We start from the raw sequence: 25802 nt of genomic DNA on the forward strand, positions 1-25802 counted from the left end.
CGGAAAGCCTCCCAAAATTATTTAAAGGATTTCTCGACCCTTCTGTGTTCTGTTTCATTGCTGCTGCTGTATTCTTCTGATCAGAATCCAGCTTTTTATTTTGGAAAACCAATAGATCCTCTGACTTCATTTTCATGCTGGAGCAGAAGTACGGAGGGACTCGGTTTGCAGATTAAAGGTTTCTAGAGTGCAACCTTAAGAGTCTTTCTTGCATCCATCATCAACACCCCTCTATAATTAATAGATATGGAGAAAACTGATCCTACTCAGTATCAATGTAAGGCAGTAGAAATGCTAATTTGTTTTCCCCTCCCCATCTCCGTACTTTGTGCAGCAGGGTAAGTATTAGCCCCGTGTCTAAAGCTGGAGAAACTTGGGTACAAAAGAGGTTGTGGCTGGTCACAGTGAGCCAGTGACAATTGGAGCCCGTTCTGCTGAGTCCTCTGCTCTAACCACCGGACTGCATTGCCTTCATTTTCCTCCGTATCCCTCCAGCGGTGAATTGGAATGGTCACTGTTCATTTCACACTACAGAAATGGGGCATGTTCATAGAAAAATCCCTCTACTTGTTGTATCGCATGCGCACCACGTTCACCGCAAATGGGGAAAGAGCTTCCCCGTCATCTAATAGGCCCTGAGTGCCATTGGTCAGTCAGCTGTGAGCAGGACGAGTGCGGGTTGGAAACCACAACTTCCAACCTGCAGGAAATTCTGACATTTAAAATCTTCACTCGGAATTGGAACAAGGTCAGGGTCCAGCAGAAGAAAAATTCCAAAAATATTTAGATGTGTGGGGGGACGGACCATTAAATCTTTGACAGTGCTGAAACGCATCAACTAGTGGCTGTCAAAACATTCTGACTTGACCGAAATGATTCACTTTTTTGACTTTCACATTCAATTGTATTGAAATTGACATGGTCCAGTAGCCATTTGAATGAAACTGCATTTTCTGATGGTGTTCAGATGAGATTTTCAGCCACCTCTAATGGACCATTTGAAGTACACCTCTACCCCGCTATAAAGCGGGTTCGCACACAAGGTGGTAAGCTCTGATCTGCAGGATCTGGGGGGCAGGAGCTGTGAGGGGCACTTTTGGGGGCCCTGCAGTCCCAGAGTGGCCCGGCGAATTAGTGGGGGGCCGGGAGCAGCCCACTCTGCTTCCCTTGCCCTAGCTGTGTTGCTTGGGGGAGGGGCCTTGGAAGGAATCTCCCCCCCCAGCCACCAGCAGCAGCAGAAGTGGAGCAGCCCGGCCCCAGCCCGCTCCACTCCCCTCCCAGTCCCAGTGCTTCGCTTTCTGCCGCAGGTGAGTACAGGGGCCTCTTTACCAAGCTGCTGCTACTGCACCCTCTGTAACTCTCACTCAGCCTCCTCAACTCCTCCCCCTTCCTTCCTGGTTCCTGTCCTTTCAAACCCCCAACAGCCAGTGCTCCCAGTTCTAATAATTACACACACATCTAAACACCACACGGACCTTACTCCTGCAAAGCTACTGTGACTTCCAACATGGAGTTGCTTCAGCTGTGTATCACTCATCATGCTGTCAATTGCAGAATCTCTATGCCGGATGGGAGACTGTGATCCTAAGAACACCTCAATCCCACCAGGTTCACTGTCCTGTAATAGCAACTCCTAACAGGCCTGACAAACTCACCACACCTAGCACACTGCTTTCATGGGAGTTAGCCATAAAGCATCTCACGAGGTTTTCAATAAAAGCCAGGGTCACACTTGTCATTACTATGATTGTGAAATATATGTACAAATACCATGCGTGAGATACTGCAAACATTTTCCTAAAAGTTTGAATCAAGGCAGGATTCACAGGTTTCTGGCAGCAACGGGCATATCGGTATATTGCCCTATGAACCGTGGCAAACAGGTGAACTAAGCATTGTGAGCCAACACACTGGAAGCCCTGTTTGCATATAAAACTCAACAGGAAGGTGTGAAGTCAGCACACCAGGAAATAAAGCATAGGGTGCCATCTTGACTGTGGGAACAAACTGACATTGGGGACCATAAGGGGAAGATACAAAGACACCTCTTTATCCTGCATGTCAGGAAGTACGATTATATTTCTGGGTTGGAAACCTTGCAAGGCAAGAATAGACTGTTTCAGCAGATGGTTAAGTTTAGTCTCTAGAATGCATGTGTTGATTTAGTTTAGTAACCTGTTTCCATCAACTTACAATCAACTCGTTGCCTTTGATAAACGTGTTTGCACAGTAAACAGGTCAGTGCTGGTGTGTTTATACAGCTGATCCTCAGTTGAATCAACCAAGCTAGTGTACATGCTGTCTCCTTGGGTGCAGCAACTCGGGTATTTCTGTGAACAGCTGGTGACAGGGCCTGCTTCACTGGGACTAGGCTGCACCTGTTAAGCTGCAAAGCAAAGTGAGGGCTGGCATAGGCCTCAAGAGATAGTTTGCGTGCCTCACAAACTGGTGGTGTCACACAGCTAACACCCAATTAAGCACCAACAAAGCTTCCTTCCTCTCTGGAGGCATGAAGATAACAAGATGACTCACTGGCCTGGGCATGCTGAGAAAGCATCACCGTGGCAGGAGCCAGCAGAGACCTCGGGGGTGAATTTGTGGTTCTGGTGGTTAGAACAGCCCTGTGTGCTCAGCTGACAAGTCCTAGTGGGGACAGTCTTCCCTGGAATGCTTAATTCCCACAGGCATGGTGAAGAAAATCCACATTGTAAATACACATCTGAGCCGTAGCAAATGAATCTAGCTGGGTTTAGTCATGTTGCTTATTGCATGCTACTGTGAGTGTGGTATAAGAACTTGTATAGAACAGAACAACAACATAGCCAAAGGTAAAGACTGTAGGAGGGAGGATCAGTGCTCCTGATGAAGCATTACTTCCCAAGGTACTTGGCAAATATATGGCTTGGATCATAGAGGCAGTGGATGCTCAGCTCCCACTGCACTCAATGGGAGCTAGAAATGCTGGGTAGCTAAGGTAGTAATTGGTATGTTGCAGGACTTAGTGGACCAAAATTGGCTCTCACGCTAGTGTAAATCAGGCATGACTTCACTGAAGCCAATGGAATTCTACCACCGTGACAGATCCCATTCAGGCCCACTGAAGGAAGTATGGAGGGCAGAAACAGTTGCCCTTAGCTGCATGAGAAAGGAAAACTTGTTCAGTGCCAGCTGTGAATTGTTCTACTTTCATAATTGCTCAAAAGTGGCAACTTTCCAATCCAAAGAGAGGCTCCCAGAACCCCTGCTTGAGCCTGTGCAATTTCCAGTCATCTTTCATATCCAAGAAAGAAAAGTCAGATTCTTCCAGAAATGTTCAGAGCTTCGTATGGAAGATGGTATAATTGAGTATAGGTTCCTGGTGGCAGTCTGGAACATCTATTACTAAATAGCACATGAAAGACATGTTTAACATACTACACCTCTACCCCCATATAATGCTGTCCTTGGGAGCCAAAAAATCTTACTGCGTTATATCGAAATTGCTTTGATCAGCCAGAGCACGCAGCCCTCCCCCCGGAGCACTGCTTTACTATGTTATATCCAAATTTGTGTTATATCGGGTTGCGTTATATAGAGGTGTAATTCTGAAGGGTAGTTTAACCTTTGAAAGAATGAGACGTTCCCTGACATTTTTAAACATTTTAATGTGCAATATTAAAAACAGCAACTTTAAGTGGTCACCCGTACTGGTCACCTCAGAGGTCAACGATTGATTTTCAGCTCAGTGCTTAAAAACCTTCAACTATAATCTTAATAGAAGCACTATTGGCTAGAATTAAACTTTTCACACCCTCTGTTTAGGAGACGACTTACTGCAAACCCCTAACAGCAACGGGAGTGTTTTTTATAGTTTAACTGAAAATGTTTGTGAGGCCACTTCCCTTGCAATCATTTTCAATGTGTATTACGCTTAAGTTCCTAGGTTGTGCTATGTAACCACACAGCACTGCTCTTAGTGTGTTAATACTCTTCCTTTCATTAACACACAGTCTACGGCTCCATAGAGACTTCCATGTTTTTGCCTTTCTAGAACTCTTTTCGTTCAGGCGCTAGGTGATCTCAGTACAGAGAGGTGAACTTGCTGAACTATAGATGCTTTGGTGTGTAGAATTGAGAGGATACATCTCAAAAGTTCATCCTTTTGGTTCTGGACAACTCCAATGGCTGAATTTCCTCCGTGGCTGATTCTCAGAAGCATAACTTCTTCCTGCTATGGTCAGTTTAGCTGCTTGCATTTCTACTACATGGAATGAATCTAATCTCTGACTCTGCTGGAGACTTCTTCTCTTTTTAGAGTGGTTTCAATATAAACAGGAAATTTAATGTAGTGTACTCAGTTTCCTAACATGCTGTTTCTCTTGATTCTATATCCGCATCCTCCCCATCCACATTAAGGCTCATTGTGCTTAAACTCTAACAGGGGGGAAATAGGGAGACTTTTTATGATTTGTCTACATGCAGCTATGTTGTAATAGGTACAAATACTTGAATAAATATGGATCTATAACAGTGCTGTGTCTATTGCGGCTTTCAGGTGGTGTAGTAATGCCTCTGGCGGTGGGGACAGCGATTTAGGGTTCAGTTTCTTGAAATCTTCATTAGCATTTAAGGATGTTAACACTTGCACAGTCCTTTTTAAATCAAACACCGCATGGAGCATGCCCAGAGCGGAAGTGGCAGCTCTGTGAGTGTTCTTTGCTGAAGCTTCTTCATCTAGAACGTGGTTTAAGACAGAAATCCTGTTCTCCGCGATTACCTTAAGGAAGTTGTAGAACTCCTTATAGTTTATGCCTGTGCAAGATTTCATGATTACCTAAGGGAAAAAAAAAACACATTAAACGTTGACTCCTTATTTACTGCACTAGTAAGAGTTAAAGGCAGCAGCCTTATCAAACCAGTAAGTAGCTGAAAACTCTTCTCAGTGTGTGACTCCTGTTTGTTATTTCCTGATGCCTAATTACAGTAAAATACGTTAATTGACAGGAAATCTCACTAGTCCCAACAAAACTCTTCCCAGTATCCCCAGAGTTTCCACTAAACTTTTATCTGACCAGTTCTACTGGCTGGGGTTCCCCCAGCTCAATAAGACAGGATCTTACTATTTCCAGTAGAGAGATCTCATGCAGGGAAATACTATACCCAGCATCTCCTATGAAACAAACAGCTAACTTAAGCACTAATTGAAAGGTCTCGAAATTGACTTAATGGGTGCAGATTAACAAACCAATTTTCTTCAGTCACACATTCTACACAATCATAGTCAGACTGGAAGCCCTTTGTTCTTCAAAGACCTATTGTTCAATTATCAGCAAGAAAGTGAGGGAATATTAAAGGTTTTATTTTTACAGCTTGAGAACTCTTTATTTTAGAAACAAGGGACACACAGGCTCGCTTTTAACCTTTAGTACTTGCAGATTAGCGAGGCAATCAATGAGTTTCTATTAACATTTCAACTTCCCCAATATTTGTGAATCATATAACATATAAAAAGACAACTAGCTCAATCAGGGTTTCACAGTTGTATACCTGCTGCTTACTGAAAATGGACCTTGAAAACAATCACAATTTACTGCCCTGTTCCCATAACACATCTTTCATTATGGTATCATTAAGATATTTCTCTTATAAAACTTTATGGAAATAAGGTATTCCTTTGGCTGAAGGAAATTCCATCGATCCTGGGTAGTGTGTAGGACACCAGATGTTGATGTAGGTTCAAACACCAGGAATCACGTTACCGAGAGGCAAAGGGTGTGGCCGGTTGTGCAAGTAATGGCAAAGTCCTGCCTTTGGAGAACTAAGAGTACTGCCACAGATGGAACAAGGAAAAAATAAAAGCAGGAGTAATATAAATGTACCTTCATCCCAATCCTATTATTATTATTTAATATACTTGTATCACATCAGTACCAGAATCCTCAAGGTACATCTACACTGGAGTCCTGCATGCAGATGTGGTCACCTGATCTCAAAAAAGATATATTGGAATTGGAAAAAGTTCAGAAAAGGGCGACAAAAATTATTAGGGGTTTGGAACAGCTTCCAGATGAAGAGAGATTAATAAAACTGGGACTTTTGAGCTTGGAAAAGAAATGACTAAGGGGGGATATGATAGAGGTCTATAAAATCATGACTGGTGTGGAGAAAGTAAATAAGCAAGTGTTACTTATGCCTTCTCATAACACAAGAACTAGGGGCCACCAAATGAAATTAATAGGCAGCAGGTTTAAAACAAATGAAAGGAAGTATTTCTTCACACAATACACAGTCAACCTGTAGAACTCTTTGCCAGCGGATGTTGTGAAGGCCAAGACTTTAACAGAGTTCAAAAAAGAACTAGATAAATTCATGGAGGACAGGCCCATCAATGGCTATTAGCCAGGATGGGCTGGGAGGGTGTCCCTAGCCTCTGTTTGCCAGAAGCTGGGAATGGGCAATAGGGGAAGGATCACTTGATGATTCCCTGTTCTGTTCATTCCCTCTAGGGTGCCTGGCATTGGCCACTGTCAGAGGACAGGATACTGGGCTAGATGGACCTTTGGTCTGACCCAGTGTGGCCGTTCTTATGTTCTTAGGACCTGCCTGAGGCAGCAAATAAGTACAAGCAGTAGCACATACACTGAGTGTTGCATCAATGAGATAGGTTCTCTCTTACGTCTCTCGCTATCACCTAACAAATTGAACTGTTCATTTCCCAGCCTGTAATAAAGCATGACCTCTCAATACGGATCAGTTTGGTGCCCAGTATCACTGAAATGCACTACACAGGAGCTACAGTAGCCCAAGGAAAGTGGGGTTCACATCACTTGACTGACTAGGTGTTATACCTGGCATTGTAGGTGCCAGTCCTCCATAGTGTCTCTCCATTCGCTGATTTCCCGTTGGACGGCTGCTAATTCATCCTGCAGGAAGCTCCACATGATAGCCACGTTGCAGCCATTCACCCAATTGTGGTTGATGGAAATGGTATCCTCCTGGAAGAAACCACAGAGTCCAACTGGTTATTCATCTTAGCCTAGGAGAGCGTGTGGTGTGATGTCTCTGACCCCATTACTGATTTCCACAAAGTTGGTGCCAAAAAGAGTAAATCCCTCATCCTCAATGAATGGAAAGGCCTCTCTGGGCCTCAACTATCTTCAATGTCCACCTCTTTTTAAATCCCTTGCTAATCAAACCCTGCTTCCTAAGCTTCCCCCATACTCAGTCCTTCTCACTGACATTTGGCAGTTGTGCCCACATCTACAACCAATACTGTGCCCTACTGCAACCCACACCTTTAATGAAGAGGCTTTAATTAGCTGAAGTGTTGATATTGAAGGGGACACTGTATGTGGCAGTGCAAGGCGGATGTTTGAGATCCCCCTATGTCATCCAATCCTTTCCCAGCCAGTGCAGGATATAGAGGAGAATTAGCTATTTTGCTTAGTGTTCTAAATGATCAAGTGGTAAGAAGCACCTTTTGCTATGTCTAAAAATGGGAGAGGGTTACTCCCTGCTGTTACTTCAATATAGTTACCGCAGAGACTGATCATTTGGGACATTGTTTTATCTTGCTCAGTGCAAACAGAAAGACAGTGCATATAACACAGAAATGACTGAACTGACTCTAACCCCAAAGGCACTTGCCTATAGATTCTGATGTGCACCAAACCCCCAACTGTGAAATGCATTTAAAACCAAACATCACACAGATATACTCTTACTTTCCCCCACTATCAAAAACAAAACAAAAAAATCCTCCCAATTTATGTCAGGATCCCATTCAAAACTATCCTCCAGGGCTTCTCTCCTGCAAGTGGATCCTCATGGGCACAAGGGATCTGAGTGCAGGATTGGGGTCTTGGTTTCTTAAAGCCCTATCTAAGCTTCTTCTTATGAACTTTGATGCAGATCCTCAAAGATATTTAAGCTCCTAACTTCCATTGAAATCAACACCTTTGAGGATCTGGGCCCTTGTCTCTCTCTGCTGCTACCAAACATTTAGCCTGGCTTTCCCTTATCACTCCTTATATTTTGCAGGTTTTGCCTCAGCAGAAGCTATAATGTCTAAAGATGAGTCAAACCCAGAATTACGTTTTTAGGAGAGCTGCTGAAGTTTTGGTGATGTGGATTAAACAGAAGAGGGATCTAATATACCCCATATGCCTTGATTTTGCAAAATCCAAAGGTCAAGGTTTTGCAAAATGCAAACTAGGCCTCCTGGGTCCTACTTCGGAGTTTCTTCCCGGCAGTGACCAGGCTGAGAAACGCAACCTGTGACAGGACAGTGTGGGAACCCAGTGAGAAATTGTAAACTGGTTTCTTTCCTGCTTCAGAATTAGCTAAAGACTCAGCAGAACTTTACTGCTTCCACAAGACCTTTTGATCTGCTAACGAATCACAGAAATGTGTTAGTTATCCCATCACTGCTAATTCTTTTAGTGAAAACTGAAACAAAAATGGCATTTAACACTTCGGCCACTGCTGCATTTTCTGTTGTCTTTCCCTCCTCATTCAGTAATGGGCCCACCCTGTCCTTGGTCTTCCTCTTGCTTCTAGTGTGTAAGAATATTGATGATCTACATCTAGAAATTGGTCTGTTTAGGTTGGAATCCCTTGCTGTTAGTGTTACACGAGTCACTTTTCAGCAGACCAGCTGCTTCGGGTATAAGGCTAATCCTATAACACTTGGGGTCATACGCTGCTGTTCTGAGAGTGTATTTCCCATAGATCGCAACTGTCACTCGCAAAGAGGCGGCTTGGCTAGTTAGGGCAACTCTTCAGATGGTTCTCAGGAAGTTAACTGATATAAATCTAAGTTGTCAATTATCTTACCAGGTTGTACACCTGATGGTGCCATCCACTAGGGATGAAGACTATCTCCCCTGCTTCCTGGATGATTTCAACGGGGGGGCAGCTTTGGGCATAGCGTGGGTAGATGCTGCTGTCCTGCAGACCAGGCGCAGTGACATCGAAGGGCAAGTTACCATGGCGATCTCGAAGGTACTCCTCCTGCCGGGGGGGATAGAGCAGCCATTTCTTTTTCCCGCAGATATTGGCAGACCAGCTGTAGGAGCGGAAGACGTCGGCGTGAAAAGGAGTCCTACGGGCCAAGTCAAAGGTTTAAGCATATGTGACGCAAAAGGCAAATACGATGCAAACGAGCACAAAACAAGTAAAGTTAAGCCTGTGGGCATAGTCTGGCTTCGGATATTTCCACACAAATCAATTTGAGCTGTGCAGGCATAGCTGAAGCGAGAGTGTGGCCCTGTCGGTCTGTTTTCAATTGTCATGAGTTAAGGGCCAAGAAAGCACCCTATTAATAAACTGGGGGGAGGGGGAGAGCAGGTCAGCAACGCCCCCTTGTCACACTTTTCTCTGCTAAAGTATCAGTTTTCAGTTTGAACCTCACACTTCAAAGGCAGCAGATTCTGCAGTTTGGGCTGAAGCTAAGACTGAAAGGGCAGGTTTATCGCCACCGAATGGCAACATTTTAGACTCAGGCCCAGATCCACAAAGACTCCCACTGATTTCAATGGAAGTTAGGAGCCTAAAAACCTTTGTGGCTCTGAATCTTAAGGGTACGTCTACAGTACGAAATTAATTCAAACTTATTCTATTCGAATTTTTGGAAGCGATTTTATACATTCGGTGTTGTGTGTCCCCACTAAAGCGCATGAATTCGGCGGAGTGCATCCACAGTACCGAGGCTAGCATCGAATGTCGGAGCAGTGCACTGTGGGAAGCTATCCCACAGTTCCCGCAGTCCCTGCCGCCCATTGGAATTGTGGGTTAAGCTCCCAGTGCATGATGGGGCAAACACATTCTTGCGATTGTTTCTGGGTGTGTGCTGTCACTTGCGCCTTCCTCCGTGAAAGCTACAGCAGACGCCATACTGCCAGCAGATGGTGCAGTATGGTGCACCGCCTATCTCCTGGTACTATGAATCCACCTTGCATGTCCCCTCGTCTTTCTATCTACTCTTTTATCTAACCATTTCCCGCCTTTTTTCAGTTACCGTGAACCGAGCAGCACAGCTTCCGCCACAAACTCTGCTCTCCCGCTCTTGCATCACTAGCTAATTTTTCCATGTTGTCTGCCCTGGGCTCACGTTGAAGCTACAGATGGCAACAATTCCCCGCCGTTTTTCAGCCATCATGAACTGAGCCGCACAGCTTCCGCCGCTTTTTCCACGTTGTCAGTCCTGGGCTCCCGTGGATGCTACAGATGCCAACAATTCCCCGCCGTTTTTCGGCCATCATGAACTGAGCTGCACAGCTTCTGCCGCTTTTTCCATGTTGTCAGTCCTGGGCTCCCGTGGATGCTACCGACGCCAACAATTCCCCACCGTTTTTCGGCCATCGTGACCTGAGCCGCACAGCTTCCGCTGCAAACTCTGCTCATGCTTCTGCCACAAACTCTGCTCTCCCGCTCTTTCATCTCTAGCGAGCTTCCCGACTCCGTGGAAGCTACAGAAGACAACCATTTACCGCCTTTTATCGGCCATCTTGAACCAAACAGGTCTCCTACGTTTCGCGCCCTTTTTCCAGGATTACCCGTGCAGGCGCCATAGCGCGGCAATCATGGAGCCTGCTTAGATCTCCGCTGCAGTTTTGACCATTGTAAATACCTCGCGCATTATCCAGCAGTATGTGCAGTACCTGCAAAACCGGGCGAGGAAGCGACAGCAGTGCGATTACTATACTGATGAGGACATGGACACAGACGTTCCTAGAAGCATGGCATGTGGCGATTGGGAGATCATGGTGGCATCGGGCCAGGTTCATGCCGTGGAACGCCGATTCTGCGCCCGGGAAACAAGCACAGACTGGTGGGACCACACAGTGTTGCAGGTCTGGGATGATTCCCAGTGGCTGCAAAACTTTTGTATGCGTAGGGCCACTTTCATGGAACTTTGTGACTTGCTGTCCCCTGCCCTGAAGCGCAAAGACACCAAAATGAGAGCAGCCCTCACAGTTGAGAAGCAAGTGGCCATATCACTATGGAAGTTTGCAACGCCCGACAGCTACCGGTCAGTCGGGAATCAGTTTGGAGTGGGCAAATCTACTGTGGGGGGCTGCAGTGCTGCAAGTAGCCAACGCAGTCACTGACCAGATGCTATCAAGGGTAGTGACTTTGGGAAATGTGCAGACTATTGTGGATGGCTTTAATGTAGACGGAACGCATATCCCGGCACACCAGGGCAGCCAGTACATAAACCGCAAGGGGTACTTTTCCATGGTGCTGCAAGCACTGGTGGATCACAAGGGATGTTTCAGTGACATCAACGTGGGATGGCCGGGAAAGGTGAATCAGGAACTCTGGTCTGTTTGAACAGCTGCAGGAAGGGACTTACTTCCCAGACCAGAAAATTACTGTTGGGGATGTTGAAATGCCTATAGTTATCCTTGGGGACCCAGCCTATCCCTTAATGCCATGGCTCATGAAGCCGTACACAGGCACCCTAGACAGTAGTAAGGAGCAGTTTAACTATAGGCTGAGCAAGTGCAGAATGGTGGTAGAATGTGCTTTTGGACATTTGAAAGTTTACTGACTCGGTTAGATCTCAGCACAACCATATTCCAATTGTAATTGCTGCTTGTTGTGTGCTCCACAATATCTGAGAGAGTAAGGGGGAGACATTTATGGCGGGGTGGGAGGTTGAGGCAACGCGCCTGGCGGCCAATTTCGCACAGCCACACAACAGGGAGATTAGAAGAGCGCAGCAGGGCACACTGCACATCAGAGAAACTTTGAAAGCCAGTTTCATGGCTGGCCAGGGTACAGTGTGACAATTGTATTTGTTTCTCTTGAAGTTACCTGCCCCCTATATATATGAAAGGAAATAAAGTCAAAATTGTTTTAAAACTGTTCTTTATTATTTGTTGCACAACACACTGAGAGAAACCCGAAGGCAGACTGGGGGAGGGGGGATTGGGTTAGGGGGGTGGAGAAGGAGAGAAGGACAAGTTGAGAAACCAAATCAAAAGTTCGCATATGCCGGCCTTCTGCTGCTTGGGCGATCCTCTGGGGTTGAGTGTATGGGTCCCCATCGCCTCCCCTCCTCGTGTTCTTGGGCATCTGGGTGAGGAGGCTATGGAACTTGGGGAGGAGGAAGGGTGGTTATATAGGGGTTGCAGCAGCAGTCTGTGGCCTTGCTGCCTTTCCCGCATTAGATCCACCATACAGCGGAGCATGTCAGTTTGCTCCCCCATGAGCTTGACCATAGCGTCCTGCCTGCTCTCATTGTGCGCGTCCCTCCTCTCTTCCTGTTCCCGTAATGCTTTACGGGACTCCGCAATTGTTTGCCTCCACTCATTCAGCGGGCCCTATCAGTGCGGGAGGACTGCATTAGCTCGGCGAACATGTCGTCCCAAGTTCGTTTTTTCCGCCTTCTAATCTGGACCAGCCTCTGGGACGGACTAGATAGGGGCTGCGTTGAAACATTTGCACCTGCAGGAGGAGAAAAAGGGAGGGTAGTATTTTAAAAGATACATTTCAGAGACCAAAGGGGACACTTTGGTGTGAGTGAGCCATCACACATGGCCGGGCAACAGAATTCAGCTTGCAGGCAGCCTAGGGACACGCAGAGTTCTGCTTCTTCTACATTCATTTCAATACTTTCAAACTGCTCGGCCCCCTTTCCCACAGCAAGCAATGCCTGGTGGGTTTGCCAGATAAAAGGAGGGCCTGTGGGCTCTCTGGGATGATCGCGTCCATCCATCCACCCACCCACCCCCACCCCGCGTGGCTGGCGAGGCTCTGAGCAGAGATGAGCCCTTTAAACTAAATGCGAACAGCCCAGCACGGCTGGGTTTCCCTCCTGCCCCCCGCCGCGTGGCTCAGATCAGGCTCTCACTCACCAGAAGTATTTTCTCCAGGGTCATGGTGTGGGAGCCCGCCTTTGGAGTGGGGGGAGGCTATTGGATCCAGCGTTAAGAATAGTTCCTGGCTAGGGGGGGAAAGCGGATTCCCCACTTGCCGCCTGTGCACTGTTGTCCTCCTCCTCTTCGTCCTCCAATGACTCTTCCTCCTCGCTCTGTGCAACTCCCCCCTTGCAGATGTCCACGGACAGTGGTGGGGTAGTGGTGGCGTCACCCCCCATAACTGCATGCAGCTCACGGTAGAAGCAGAATGTATGGGGTTGTGACCCAGACCGCCATTCGCCTCCCTGGCTTTTTGGTACGCTTGCCTGAGCTCCTGGATTTTTGTATGACACTGCTCTGTGTCCCTGGAGTAGCCTCTTTCCATCATGGCCCTGGAGACTTTAGCGTACGTATTTGCATTCCTTTTTTTGGAACGTAGTTCTGCCATAACAGACTCGTCTCCTCAATATACAATGAGATTCAGTACCTCCTGTTCGGATCATGCTGGAACTCGTCTGCGAATCCGGGACTGCGTGATCTCCTGTGATGGTGGACTCTGCATGGTCGCCTGTGATGGTGGACTGTGCTGATGGTGACCAAACAGGAAATGAAATTCAAAAGTTCCCGGGGCTTTTCCTGCCCACCTGGCTAGGGCATCGGAGTTGAGAGTGTTGTCCAGAGCAGTCACAAGGGAGCATTCTGGGATAGCTCCTGGAGGCCAATAACGTCAAATTGTGTCCACAATACCTTTAACCCAGGATTGCGATCGCGATTTAAGCCCTACTCCACTTGCCGGTTGGAGTACAGGAATCAGATTAAAGAGCCCTTTAAATCGAAAAAACTGGTTTGGTCGTGTGGACGGAATCTTTTTTTTTTCCCCCAACTTAACTCGGCTAATTCTGAAATAACAGACTAGTGTAGACCAGGCCTTAGTGATTTCCATCTGAGAAGTGCTCACTTAACTAGTCAGCACCCCCGTGAGGCTGCAACTGGCACTGCAGGTTTGAAGAATTCCTTCAGTACTGTACTCTAAATAAAGGAGTTCCAGTGATGCTTATACACTGTGCTTTCATTAATAGTGAGTTCAATTATTATTAATTGTTTGTATTACTGTCGTGCCTAGAACCCCCAGTCATGGAACAGCACCCCATTGTGATAGGTGCTATACAACCACAGTCACGTCCAAGTTCTAAGTAATACTCCCAACTTCTCCCTCCTGTTTTCTTCTCCCTGGATACACTGAGCCAGAGAACCTAATGTGAGTGACTAGTTCTAACCTCTGTATATCCCTTACTAGCCTTGGTTGCAATCTTTAGATCAGATTCCGCAGCCCACACTCAGGCAAATCTCCCCAGATTCTTCCTGTTAAGGATGCAGGATGGGGACCTGTATTGGCCCGGCTGCTCCCCTTTCCCAGCTCACTCTGTGGGTTTTATGACTAGAGTCATTGCGAGAGATGCTGGACAGAACGGTGCCATCAAGCAATGTCATCTCGCCACATTTACTGTACACTTAGGTAATACGTGCAGCCTTAGTATTCCTCTGACCGTCCCCACTGCCGCCTTCTCTCACCCCCATCCCCTGTTGTGATCTATACCTGTCAGTCACACGTTGTCCCTATTTAGGCTGCATGTGCCTTGGGGGAAAAGGGCTGCCTTATGTTATACTTGTGTGGCTCCTGGTCACAACTCACCGCTTGGAGTACTACTGTAATGCTAATAATTATTTAAAACAGTGCATCGGAATTTTAAAAAAAATCAAAGTTACTTTACCATGAACCCTTAGGTCCCATGTAGACAAATCGATAATCATCCAGACCTATGGCATCCCAGTATTCATTCAGCCAGTCAGAAGTGAAATAGATGGGGGTTGTATAAACATCTTGCTCTGGGAAAGCCCTTAAAAAGACAAAGTATTGCAAAAATGCTTCAGGGAAAAGAAACATTCATCATCTTGGTTTCCCAAAGCTCAGCAGCAGAGACTGGTCAGGTGGCTGGAGCAGTGTCTCATTGAGGCCATTACTGTCTTGCTATGTCATCCGCTACAAGCAACTCAGAATCATAGAATATCAGGGTTGGAAGGGACCTCAGGAGGTCATCTAGTCCAACCCCCTCATCTAGTCCAACCCTCCTGGAGCTAGATTCACAAGGCTTTGCAACACCCGACTTTTAGGCCGCCTGGTGGAATTCACAACCCTGCGTCAGGTGTCCAGGAGCCCTATACAATGCCTGGGAAGAGTCAGGCACCCAAAAAAGGGATTTTCAAAGTCGGCATGCTGAGCAAGGAGCCACATAAGCTAGCCAGCAGGAAATGCGGAGTAGAGTGGGATCTCAGGGAACCTATGGACTTTAGGCACCTACAGGGTTAGGTAACAGCTCAGCAGTGATTTTGTGAATGCCAACAGCATCTAAATGTTGGACGTAGGCATCTAAAGGGGCAGTTATGCTTAAGTCCCCCTCATGCAATCTAGCCTTAGGTGCTGCAAAATGGGTGCAACTGTGTTTTCCTACCTCACAGGAGAGTTGTGAGAGTTAACTAAATTCCTCTTAGTAAACACATCTCCACTCCAGTAAGAAATCTGTGCAACTAGTCAGTCGTCCCACTTGGTTAACACATTCAAAAAAGCCAAAGCTGGATCGTAGGCTTTTCAATGGCGTTTGGCAGTGGTTCTCCAACTGCGGTGTGAGGTCTGGGCGATATTATGAGCCGCCTCATTTCCAGCTGCAGGGGCGGCTCCAGGCACCAGCACGCCAAGCGCGTGCCTGGGGCGGCAGGCTGCAGGGGGCGCTCTGCCGGACGCCGCGAAGGCGGCAGGCAGGTTGCCTTTGGCGGCATGTCTGCAGAGGGTCTGCTGGTCCCGCGGCTTCGGCGGACCTCCTGCAAGCTGCCTCCGAATTCACGGGACTGGGGACCTCCCGCAAGCAAGCCGCCGAAGGCAGCCTGCCTGCCGTGCTTGGGGCGGCAAAATACCTAGAGCCGCCCCTGTCCAGCTGCTTCTACAGGCATCCAGATGCTCCATGGCAAAGTAACGTCCAGATGTCTGAACAAACAGACATATGCAAAGAGGGCGCTGTCTAGATGCCTCTGTGAGAAGTCACTGCCACACCGGCGGAGAATCAGAACTCACTCGTAGCAAACTTGAATCAGCAGCAGAGCTGCCAGCCACGAGCAGCAGCCATTCAAGGAAGATGGGACGCAAGAGCAGAGGGAGAGAAGCACTAGACGGCTGGGCAGGACAAGAAGGGGAGGATGCATCCAGCCAGCATGCACAGGGCAGAGAAAGAGCAGGGAAACTTGTGCATGAGGAGATAGGAACAGAGCAGATGGGAGGGGAAGATTAAATGAAGAGCAAAAAGTCCTCATGATTTACTTTGATTTAAAAAAGGAAAGAGTAATTATTGCATTAAACACAATTAAAAATGCTAAGATTTTTACCTTACTAACCAAAGGCCAAAGCAAAAGCCAACCAGAGGTGAAAGTAAGTGGGCAGGACCGGTATATCGATAAGAGCTGGTACACAGCCGACCACACCAGCAGTGGGGCCAAAAGGGGCAGCTTCCCGGGGGCCCAGCAATTTAAAAGGTCCCGGGGCTCCCGGCAGCGGCCAGAGCCCCTTGGTCCTCTAAATCACCGCCAGAGCCCTGGGGTTCCCGGCCACCGCTAATCACCGCCAGAGCCCCAGGGTAGCGCTAGCAGCAGCGTCTGGGAGCCCCGGGCTCTTTAAATCGCTCCCATGCCATGCTGAAGGGCTGGCTAGGGGAGTCTGGCTCAGCCCCACCCCTTCCGCCTGTGGCCTTGCCCCTTTTGGTTGAGACACCCCCCCCCGACCCCTCCCCCCCCACACACACCTTGCTCAGTACCCTGGCCTCCCTGTGTACTGGTAAGTCCCTTAAGTTACTTTCACCCCTGGAGCCAACACTATGAAAATGTTTAAGAACTGTTTGGTGTGGGGCACATTTAGATCAGTACAGTGCAAGAAAAGTATTTCAGTGGATAGGTGCCTTCAGTGAAACCATCAGGTAACGAAAGATCAGTGTCACGGCTTAGCAGCAGTTCACTGCTGTATTACAGCATGCTGAGGATTCCAAAGTGCTCTCTTACCTGTACAAGTGCCAATCTTTGAGGTAGAGGCACCCCCGGGGTGAATGGTAGTTTTTTTTAATGTATTCTTTCCAATAACTTATGTACTCCTTGAGAGGGATCTGTTCCTTTGGATTAGAATTGTATTCCTTGACATCACAGTTGGCAACAGGTACTACAGCCTTCCCTGAAATATAAACTTTTTGAGCCAATTGGGAAGCAGAATAACTGGTGCCAAAACTGTAATCCTTCCATATTTATAGTATGTTAGCATCTAGTATCTGGGCCCCATTGTGCTAGGTGCTGTACACACACTTATGAAAACATGGTCTCTAGCCAGTTTCGCTTTCCTGATACCTTCACTAAACCTTAGATCAACATTATTCATAGCATGATTTATGGAAGTGTTAACTGAATGAGGCATGCAGCAATGACACCACTCAAACTGCATCAAAGCAAAGTGCGTTGGGAATGGGATATGGGCTGTAGCCAAAACTCTGAATCTCTCTCAGCATAAAGAGAGACTTAGATTTCCAGAATAGCCAAAGCCTGTTCCTCCTCCATCCACCCAATATAGATCCTATAAACACTTGGCATGTGCCTGGGATTACCCACGTGTGTAAAGTTAAGGAGTATAAATTTGCATGATAGAGCCCTAAATGAGTTCAGATTTATTTGTATACTAAATTAGAACTTGGCAAAGGGTACGAATGAGGGTAGAAAATTGTGAATAGGGAAGTGTTATTTACCCCTTCACATAACACAAGAACCAGGGGTCATCCAATGAAATTAATAGGCCGCAAGTTTAAAACAAACATAAGGAAGTACTTCTTCACATAACACAGCCAACCTGTGGAACTCATTGCCAGGTGATGCTGTGAAACTGGATTCAAAAGGGAATTAGATAAATTCATGGAGTATTGGTCCATCACTGGCTGTTAGACAAGATGGTAAGGAATGCAGCCCCATCCTCTGGATGTCCCTAAACCTCTGACTTCCAGAAGCAAGGACTGGATGACAGGGGATGGATCACTTGATAACTGTCTTGTTCTGTTCATTCCCTCTCAAGCATCTAGCACCGGCTACTCTCAGAAGATGGGATACTGGGCTAGATGCACCATTTTTATATATTCTTATAAATTAATGTATCAACTGAGAGGCTGATCCCTTTAAGGCTCAGAGGATAGTTGTCATCAGCAGAAGCCCTGTTATTAAAAACTCTTTTACTTTTATCATTCATATTAAATAACACATTAAAAACTTAATCACTTACCAAAATGCTGCAGTAGATAATCAAAGTTAGGCTTCCCATCCCGAGTCACCCAATTCCTCCTGCTGCCCCAGCCCTCAGTGAATTTAGCTGAGAAAACACATGGGTGGTTGGGAATCAGATAGTCCCTGAAAAAATCGGAGTAACTGAACGATTCTACCTTTTCAATATAGTCAACATGTCCCTGGGGCAGGCAGACTGCACCATGAGATGCGCTGCTGTAATCATGAAAGAATGCAGTGGAGCAGGCAAATGCTGCTCTGTCCATTCAGACTATATAACTTTCCTGGTACTTAGCGGAGAAGGTGCTGATCAGACAATATTTAGTTAGGCTAAAATAAACAGCTGTACAGTACATGAATCTGAGTGGATCTTTCAAATCTATGAAAATTAACTCACAAGTAAAAAAATGTCCAGTTCCAAAATATAGATAAAATCTTGCAGGAAAAGCCTTGTTCTTCCCATTTGTGTTTCACCATACAGGGCTAGAAATATCCTTCAATGCTCTTCATCTTTCAATGCACCTTGATCGAATGGCTACGTTACAAACAAATCACAGTAACCAAAGCCTCTATTCTTGGAGGTCTTTCACGTCAATGGTAGATAGTCTAGTTACATGTTCATATTAAATTATTCCCATGCTTTTGCTTGGCATTCTCAATGGGTCACAGAAGAGAAGGGCCGTTTGCCTGTTTCTAGAAATAAACAGCAGATATGTTCATTTCAGTGGGGTTCTCTCCCCAGATCTGTGAATAAAAAGAGCTTCTTTTGCAAGCAAGCAAACAAATAAATAAAATGTGTCCAATTCTAAGATTATCAGACTGTAAAGAAAACACTAAATAGGATAGTTTTATAAGGTTAGACCCTGCAGGAATCAAGCTGGGCTCCTGCATTTATTCCTGCACCGCTCTGTCTGCTGCAAATGGACAGGCAGCTCCCAATCATTAAAAAATAATGAGGTAGTTGAGAGGGAATAGGGAGTGATAGCAGCAATGCCTGGGGAAATGAGACAGATGACAGGGCAGGGAAGGCACCTCCCCATATCCCCAAACTCCCCTTAATCCCAGCATCTAAAGGGAAACCTGAGAGCCTGAAACTCACCCCTAAGCCCCACCCTGAGAGAGACCCCGGCAGACAGGAAGTGGGGGCCCCAGGAGAGGATCAGGGTCCAGGCCTCTGCTATCAGGGGCAGGGGCTGAGGGCCTCTGGAGAGGAGGGGGAATCTGGGCTCCTGCTATGGGGAAAGTTGGAGGGGCTTCGGGCTCCCCGCCGGGGGAGGGGGGGGCAAGGGCCTCCGGGATCGGAGATGCGGCATCCCAGCTATGGAGGGGGGTGAGGGGCCCCAGGTTCCCCGCTATGGGGGGTGAAGGGCCCCGGGATTGGGGGCGGGTTCCCCGCCATGGGGTGTGTGTGTGAAGGGCCTCGGGAAGGGGGAGGCGGCATCCCATTTTGGGGGGGTGAGGGGCCCCAGAATGGGGGTCCGGGTTCCCCGCTATAGGGGGGATGAAGGGCCCCGGGATGGGGGGCGGGTTCCCCGCTATAGGGGGGATGAAGGGCCCCCGGGATGGGGGGCGGGTTCCCCGCTATAGGGGGGATGAAGGGCCCCCGGGCTGGGGGGCGGGTTCCCCGCTATGGGGGGGTGAGGAGACCCGGGAAGGGGGACGCAGCATCCCAGCTTTGGGGGAGGGGGGGTGAGGGGACCGAGCGGTCACGCACCGTGGGCTCGCCGCTACCCGGACGCATTATGGCGACACACACCCCCTGTGACCCGGCTCGCTAGGTGCGGGCGCGGGGAAGGCGAGGAGGGGGAACCCGGGTTGCGCCTGCGCCTGGCGCGCGGGTCCCGGGAAGGCCGGAACCCGGAGCGCGGGGCCGCACGCTCCCGGGGGGAGAGAAATCGGAGAGGACAGGGTGGGGGCGGCTCGGCCAATGGAAGTTCGCGGCAGGCGCAGGCGCGGAGGGCAGCAGCGGCGGCGTAGTGGGCGCTGAGTGAACCCCGGCCCCTTTCCGTGGGGGAGGTGAGTCGTTCATGCCCCTCCCCCTCCCCACGGCCGCTTTGTCAGAGGGGAAGGAGGGAACGTACAGATCCCTGCTGGGGTCACTGGTGGGGGGCAGCGGGGTCTGGAGGGGCCCGTAGGCGTGGGGGCCGCTGTGGGGGGGGAGCAGCGGGGTGTGGAGGGGCCCGTAGGCGTGGGGCCGCTGCGGGGGCAGCGGGGTGTGGAGGCCCGTAGGCGTGGGGGCCGCTGCGGGGCAGCGGGGTGTGGAGGCCCGTAGGCGTGGGGGCCGCTGCGGGGGGGGGAGCAGCGGGGTGCGGAGGGGCCCGTAGGCGTGGGGGCCGCTGTGGGGGGGGAGCAGCGGGGTGTGGAGGGGCCCGTAGGCGTGGGGGCCGCTGCGGGGGGGAAGCGGGGTGGGGAGGGGCCTGTAGGCGTGGGGGCCGCTGCGGGGAGCAGCGGGGTGCGGAGGCCCGTAGGCGTGGGGGCCGCTGCGGGGGAGCAGCAGGGTGTGGAGGCCCGTAGGCGTGGGGCCGCTGCGGGGAGCAGCGGGGTGTGGCGGGGCCCGTCGGCGTGGGGGCCGCGGCGGGGGGGGGAGCAGCGGGGTGCGGAGGGGCCCGTAGGCGTGGGGGCCGCTGTGGGGGGGGAGCAGCGGGCTGTGGAGGGCCCCCGAGGCGTGGGGGGGAGCACTGCTGGATGTGGGGTGACAGGGCATTTCAGATTAGCCTGTCCATGATACTAACGTGGGCAGAAGCTTCAAACATCAGTGAAGCCAGAAGCGAAATAGTGGTACCAAGAGAGGTTTGAAATATGAGTGGGCAACTGAAGATCAGTTATCTTGGAAAATGCAGCTTATTCTTGCGGGGTGGGGGAATACCTGAGAGAGACATTCAATGAGGGAAAGAAGAGCGGGATGCTCTAACGCTGTGGAGGGCGGGGGAAGGCACTTGGACAGTGGATGCTAAACTATGTGTAATGTAACAGCATATGTAGAAGCATGATGTCACAGACTGGGGAAAAACTAAAAACACTTGTCACTTACATAATGCTTTTCAGGTGATGATCTCAATGCATTTTACAAAAGAGGAAGAATCTCCTCATCATCTCAGCAGAAACTGAGTCAGGGAGAGATTAAGGGAACTGCCTAAGGCTACACAGTAATATTGGTGGCAGAGCCAGAAATAGAGCCAAAGTCTCTTGGTTCCCAGTCCGGTATCCTACCCCCTGGATCACACACAGGTCTTGTGCAACTACATCTAGAATATCTCATTCAGTTCTGGGTGCTACAATCCTAGAAAAATATTGACACATTGGTAGGAGTTTAGAGAAGAACAACAAAACTAATTGTGGGGCCAGGAAAGATTGAAAGGGTGAAAGATGTGACTTGATTAAGTGGTGATTAAAGGATTGGGGAGAGACATGCTGATGTACAGATATTTAAAGGGTTAAAACATGAGGGTGGAGTGGAATTTAGTTTGATACTCAGGAATATAACTAGGAGTATTGAAATTAAAAGAGGCAGGAGGAAAAACAAAACAAAAATGTATTCTAAATCTAAGCAAAGGTTCCTAACAGTGGGATGTGTCCGGCTGTGGAATATTCTCCCTGAGTAAAAGCGGAAGTACCATTGCTTGGGGTATTTAAAACTAGAGTGACAAGACACTAGCAAATACAGTGTGAGAAACAATCACAGCTGGACTCTGGGAGATAGGATGAAATAATAGGTCTCTTTCATCTTCATATGATGATTTAATTTGTACCAATTGTTGTTGTTTGCATTTAAATTGCTGTAGTGCCTAGAGGCCAAATGGGTTAGGGCCCTGTTGCATCGGCTGATGTACAAACACATAGTAAACGACAGGCCCTGCCTCAGATTGCTTACAGTCTAAAAGACAAGACATAACTGGTGATGGAGATAAAAGTGGGCAGTGATAGAGGTAAGGGAGGTGGTGGTAAAATAATTTTTATTATCATTTATTATTTGTATTATAGTATGGACTAGGACCCCGCTGTGCTGGGTGCTGTACAGACACAGAGCAGAACGGCAGGCCTTGCCCCAAAGAGCTTACACTTCAAGTATAAGACAACAGATTGATATAGCTAGATGGAGTAGTACAAGGAAACAATGAGACCACAGAGACAGGATGAGGAAAGGGATCTATATTCCATGCTTTTGGGAGGTGGAGTGGGTTTAATTAGGAGGGGATAAGCTATAGGGGAAGGGAACAGGGGAGAAGAGGGTAGGAAGGGCAGGAATGGAATGAAGCTGAGTGAAGCGACAGGATTTGTCTACACTAGAAACGCCACAGCTGTAGTGCTGCAATGTGAACATGTACTACAGCGATGGAAGGTCTGTAGTAAATCCACCTCTCGGAGAGAGGGTAGTTAGGTCAATGGAAGAATTCTTCTGTTGACCTAACACCAGGGTGCGGGGGAACCTATTTTCTGTCATGGGCCATTGACCCACAGTAAAAATCAATCACAAGCCACTCACTCGCCCCGGGGGGCTCGGGGCTTTCCCCCGCAGCAGGGCAAACTGGCGCTCGTGGCTCCTGCCCTGCGGGGGAGGGCGCCGTGGGCCAGATGAAATTAACCAATGGGCCCAGTCTGGCCCATGGGCCATAGGTTACCCACCCTTGACCTAACAGTATCGGCACAGGGACTTAGGTTGGCTTAACTACATTGCACAGGGTGTGACATTTTTCATAGTGTAGACCAGGCCTGTGAGGGAAGAAGAGGGTGAAGCAAATAGCCCCTGTGCACAGGGCAGAGTAAGTCAGAATAGTCAATGGTTTTGACAGGAATGTCCAAATGTCCCTGATTTGGCTGCTTCTCTTTGTACCATGTGGAGTCTCTGGCCGGCTCCTGAGTCCTCTCTGCAACCCACATGGTTGGGGGAGGGCAAGCACTGCTTGGGTCTTAGCCCCTCCCTCCAAGGGAGAGTGTGTGTAGTGTGTGTGTGCGCGGGAGGGATGGAGGGACGTACTGGGGAGCGGTTTGTCTCTGCTGCACAGTTCTGAGTGTAGGGGAGTGCCAGGACAAGGGTGGCCCTGGCTGGGCTCTGTTTTGGCTGCTTCTGGTCCTACCAGATGGAGTATCTGGGTGGTTCTTAACTAAGGAGAAGTAATCACAGCTCACCACTGGCATAGCCACTGTAAACAGTTTATGGCTGGAACTGTATGTTTAAATATGTTTAATTCCTTCCCCTCCAGCATTCATCCCCTGCTCTTTTTTTTGGCGGGGGGGGCGGGGGAAGGCAGGTCTGTCCTCCTATGCTAATCATGCTGCTTGACGTCTTGACTTCAACTGTTATGTAGTATTGCGTGCTATTAAATAGTTGCCACATTCTGTGCGGTTGGTGGCTTCATTGTTCAATTAAATGATTCCTGACTGACTAGTTTATATATCATTTAAATTTCTAAAGTACGTTGAGATCTGAGACAAAAAAGCCTGCTATAGAAAGATGATGATGATTAAGCATATCATAGGGAAAATGCATATGCAATAGCTATGGACAATTACAGTTTCCGAAGTCACAATTAGTAATAGATCCTTGCTTGTGCATTCTGTCCTCAGAGACAGAGAGAAACTGACTAGCAAGATAAAGAATGTATAGCCTTCAGTGAGTCAAAAGTCATGTGACCCAAGAATACAAAGCATATGTAAATCCCCGGTAGCTGATTGTTTTCTTCTACTGGAGAGAGAGGAGTTCCGTCAGGTGTCTGCCTTCTGCCAAGAGTTAAAGAATAAAGATACTAGTAAAAATTTACCATTAGACTTTTTCTTTTTGGTATCAGGTGTAGTAGGATTTTGCCCTTTCCACAGTTAATTTTTTTTTGCTTTGGGCATTAAGAAATAGAAAGAGAAAACAAACAAACAAAAACTAACCGGCTGTCTTGAATACAAAGGAAAAACTTACAAAGATGGCAACCCTGAGGCTGCCTGAGAATCCTGAATCTGCAGACAGAGGTAAATAACTTGATATATAATATTTATTATTCCAATTATGGTGACACGGTTGAAAGACCATAGTTAAGGTTGCATCAGAGATTTTAGTTTAATTATGTTTAGGATCTGGGAGAAAATGTTGTTTGAATGGGAAGCTATTGGATGTTTACAGTGAGAGGAAGGATGATCTTATGGACTTTTTCCCAAACCCTAGAAATGGTTCATATCCAGTCTGAGATCTGGCAAAAGTTTAGTATCAGTTGTTTTATTCAAAACTGTCCTTACGTTCCTATAGACAGAATGCGAAGAATGGCCATACCAAACAGTAGGAGGATGTATTATTACTAACAGGGGCTAACAACTGAGAAACATCTTGTTCCAGTAGGTAGGGCACAGGGCTGGGAGTTGGAAAACCTTGGTTATTTTTCAGGCTCTGCCACAAACTTCCTATGTGATCTTGGGCAAGTCTCTTAATGGTTCTGTACCTCAATTTCCTCATCTGTAAAATGGGACTGATATCCCCTTACTTAACGGAGGTGTTGTGAGAAGTGTATTAATATTTGTGATAGACAAGGTGGCTGAGATTATATTTTATTAATATTGTTATATCTTCTAGACTTTGGTCCTCTAAAAGATATTACTTCACCTACCTTGTCTCTCTGATATGATTGTTAATGTTTCTTGAGGCAGAAGCTAAGTACTGTGTAACTATTTTATTTGTTTTATTTTTTTAAAATAAGTACTTACAGGTGAATGCCAGAATGGTAAATAGTCTCAGTCATTTAAATAAATAGTAATAGAGAGGGTAAAAACACTTATTGGTCTTTAAATTGTTGTTCAAACTGTATCTAAATGTATACAGTCAATTTGAAATCTAGTCAGTTTCAAAAAGTTAGATCTGGTTTACACTAAAAAGTTATACCAGTCAGGATTGGGTTATTAGTTAAAAAAAACAAAAACAACTTAAGGGAACCAACATAAGTTATAGCGGTATAAGCCCTGCTGTGGACATAATTATAATGTTATAACTGTGCTTATACTAGCATACCTTGTGTCTGTTAGCCAAATCAACTTAATCTATACCAGTATAAATACTTCTATTTATCAGTAGGGTTTTGCTGGTTTAACTGTGCTGGCAAAACCCTTAGTATTAGGTGCTGCACCTGCTCTGGAGTATCCCTGCTAATTTTTGTTGTTTTACAGTCACACTTCACTGTTCTTTAAAAATATTTCTCATCCATCTTTCTGTGTGAAAGACCCGCACAAACAAAAGAAAATGACTGCCTACACATAGGAAACAATACAATTGACTAAGCACAAAGTAGTGTCATGCCCAAAGTAAACAAACTAGAAAAACAGATAAATAAGTTGGGGTTTTTTTCCTCTTCAAACCTTTCAGGTATAAATGTAATATATTAGATATAACAATAGTAAGTAAAAAAAATTCTTGAGATAATTCTTTCTGAGCCTCACAGTACTCTTGTGAAGTAGAGAAATATCACCAATTTATAGGTGGAGAAATAGAAGCTAAATGTTTTAGCAACTTATTCATGTCACACAGCAAATCGATGGCATCGCTAGCTAGAACTCATTGCTCCTAGTTCTCAGCCTTGTGATTGGTCTGTTGGCTAACCAGGGTGGATTTAGTGGTCAGGAAGACTCGATTTA

The 25802-nt window shown here is 47.3% G+C and overlaps 2 protein-coding genes across 6 annotated transcripts in view; one reads left to right on the forward strand and one right to left on the reverse strand.

The window, feature by feature from the left end:
- Positions 1-3651: 3651 nt before the first annotated feature.
- JMJD4 (jumonji domain containing 4) lies at positions 3652-20048 on the reverse strand. Of its 4 annotated transcripts, XM_039523317.1 has the most exons (8): positions 19912-20048; positions 18595-18890; positions 18199-18323; positions 16947-17112; positions 14618-14743; positions 8815-9082; positions 6828-6974; positions 3652-4813 (listed from the first exon to the last, which is right to left on the reverse strand). In XM_039523317.1, the coding sequence occupies exons 2-8, from the start codon at positions 18672-18674 to the stop codon at positions 4502-4504; spliced, it is 1224 nt and encodes a 407-aa protein (XP_039379251.1). In that variant the 5' UTR covers positions 18675-18890; positions 19912-20048; the 3' UTR covers positions 3652-4501. The 4 variants fall into 4 exon arrangements, with proteins under 4 accessions (XP_039379251.1, XP_039379248.1, XP_039379250.1 ...); XM_039523314.1 differs by having other exon boundaries at positions 18199-18890; XM_039523316.1 differs by having other exon boundaries at positions 18199-18941; positions 19912-19992.
- A 13-nt stretch (positions 20049-20061) lies between these two features.
- SNAP47 (synaptosome associated protein 47) overlaps positions 20062-25802 on the forward strand; it is a 34358-nt gene continuing 28617 nt past the window's right edge. Inside the window, exons 1-2 of one of the 2 annotated variants that reach the window (XM_039523310.1) lie at positions 20062-20213; positions 24040-24155. In XM_039523310.1, coding sequence (XP_039379244.1) covers positions 24110-24155 — 46 coding nt within the window. In that variant the 5' untranslated portion in view covers positions 20062-20213; positions 24040-24109. The remainder of the gene's footprint in view (positions 20214-24039; positions 24156-25802) is intronic. The other variant, XM_039523311.1, reaches the window with a different exon arrangement.

This window comes from Mauremys reevesii, linkage group 2 (assembly GCF_016161935.1).
Source record: "Mauremys reevesii isolate NIE-2019 linkage group 2, ASM1616193v1, whole genome shotgun sequence".
Taxonomy (NCBI): Eukaryota; Metazoa; Chordata; order Testudines; family Geoemydidae; genus Mauremys; species Mauremys reevesii.

Excerpts from the sequence above, each read along its gene's own strand:
- JMJD4 (XM_039523314.1), bottom strand. The coding sequence starts at position 18,463 with ATGGACAGAGCAGCATTTGCCTGCTCCACTGCATTCTTTCATGATTAC. Across the intron at positions 9,083-14,617 it reads ATGGGACCTAAGGGTTCATG|GACTCCTTTTCACGCCGACG; the intron begins GTAAAGTAACTT and ends CTTGGCCCGTAG. Across the intron at positions 6,975-8,814 it reads ACCATCAGGTGTACAACCTG|GAGGATACCATTTCCATCAA; the intron begins GTAAGATAATTG and ends GGTTTCTTCCAG.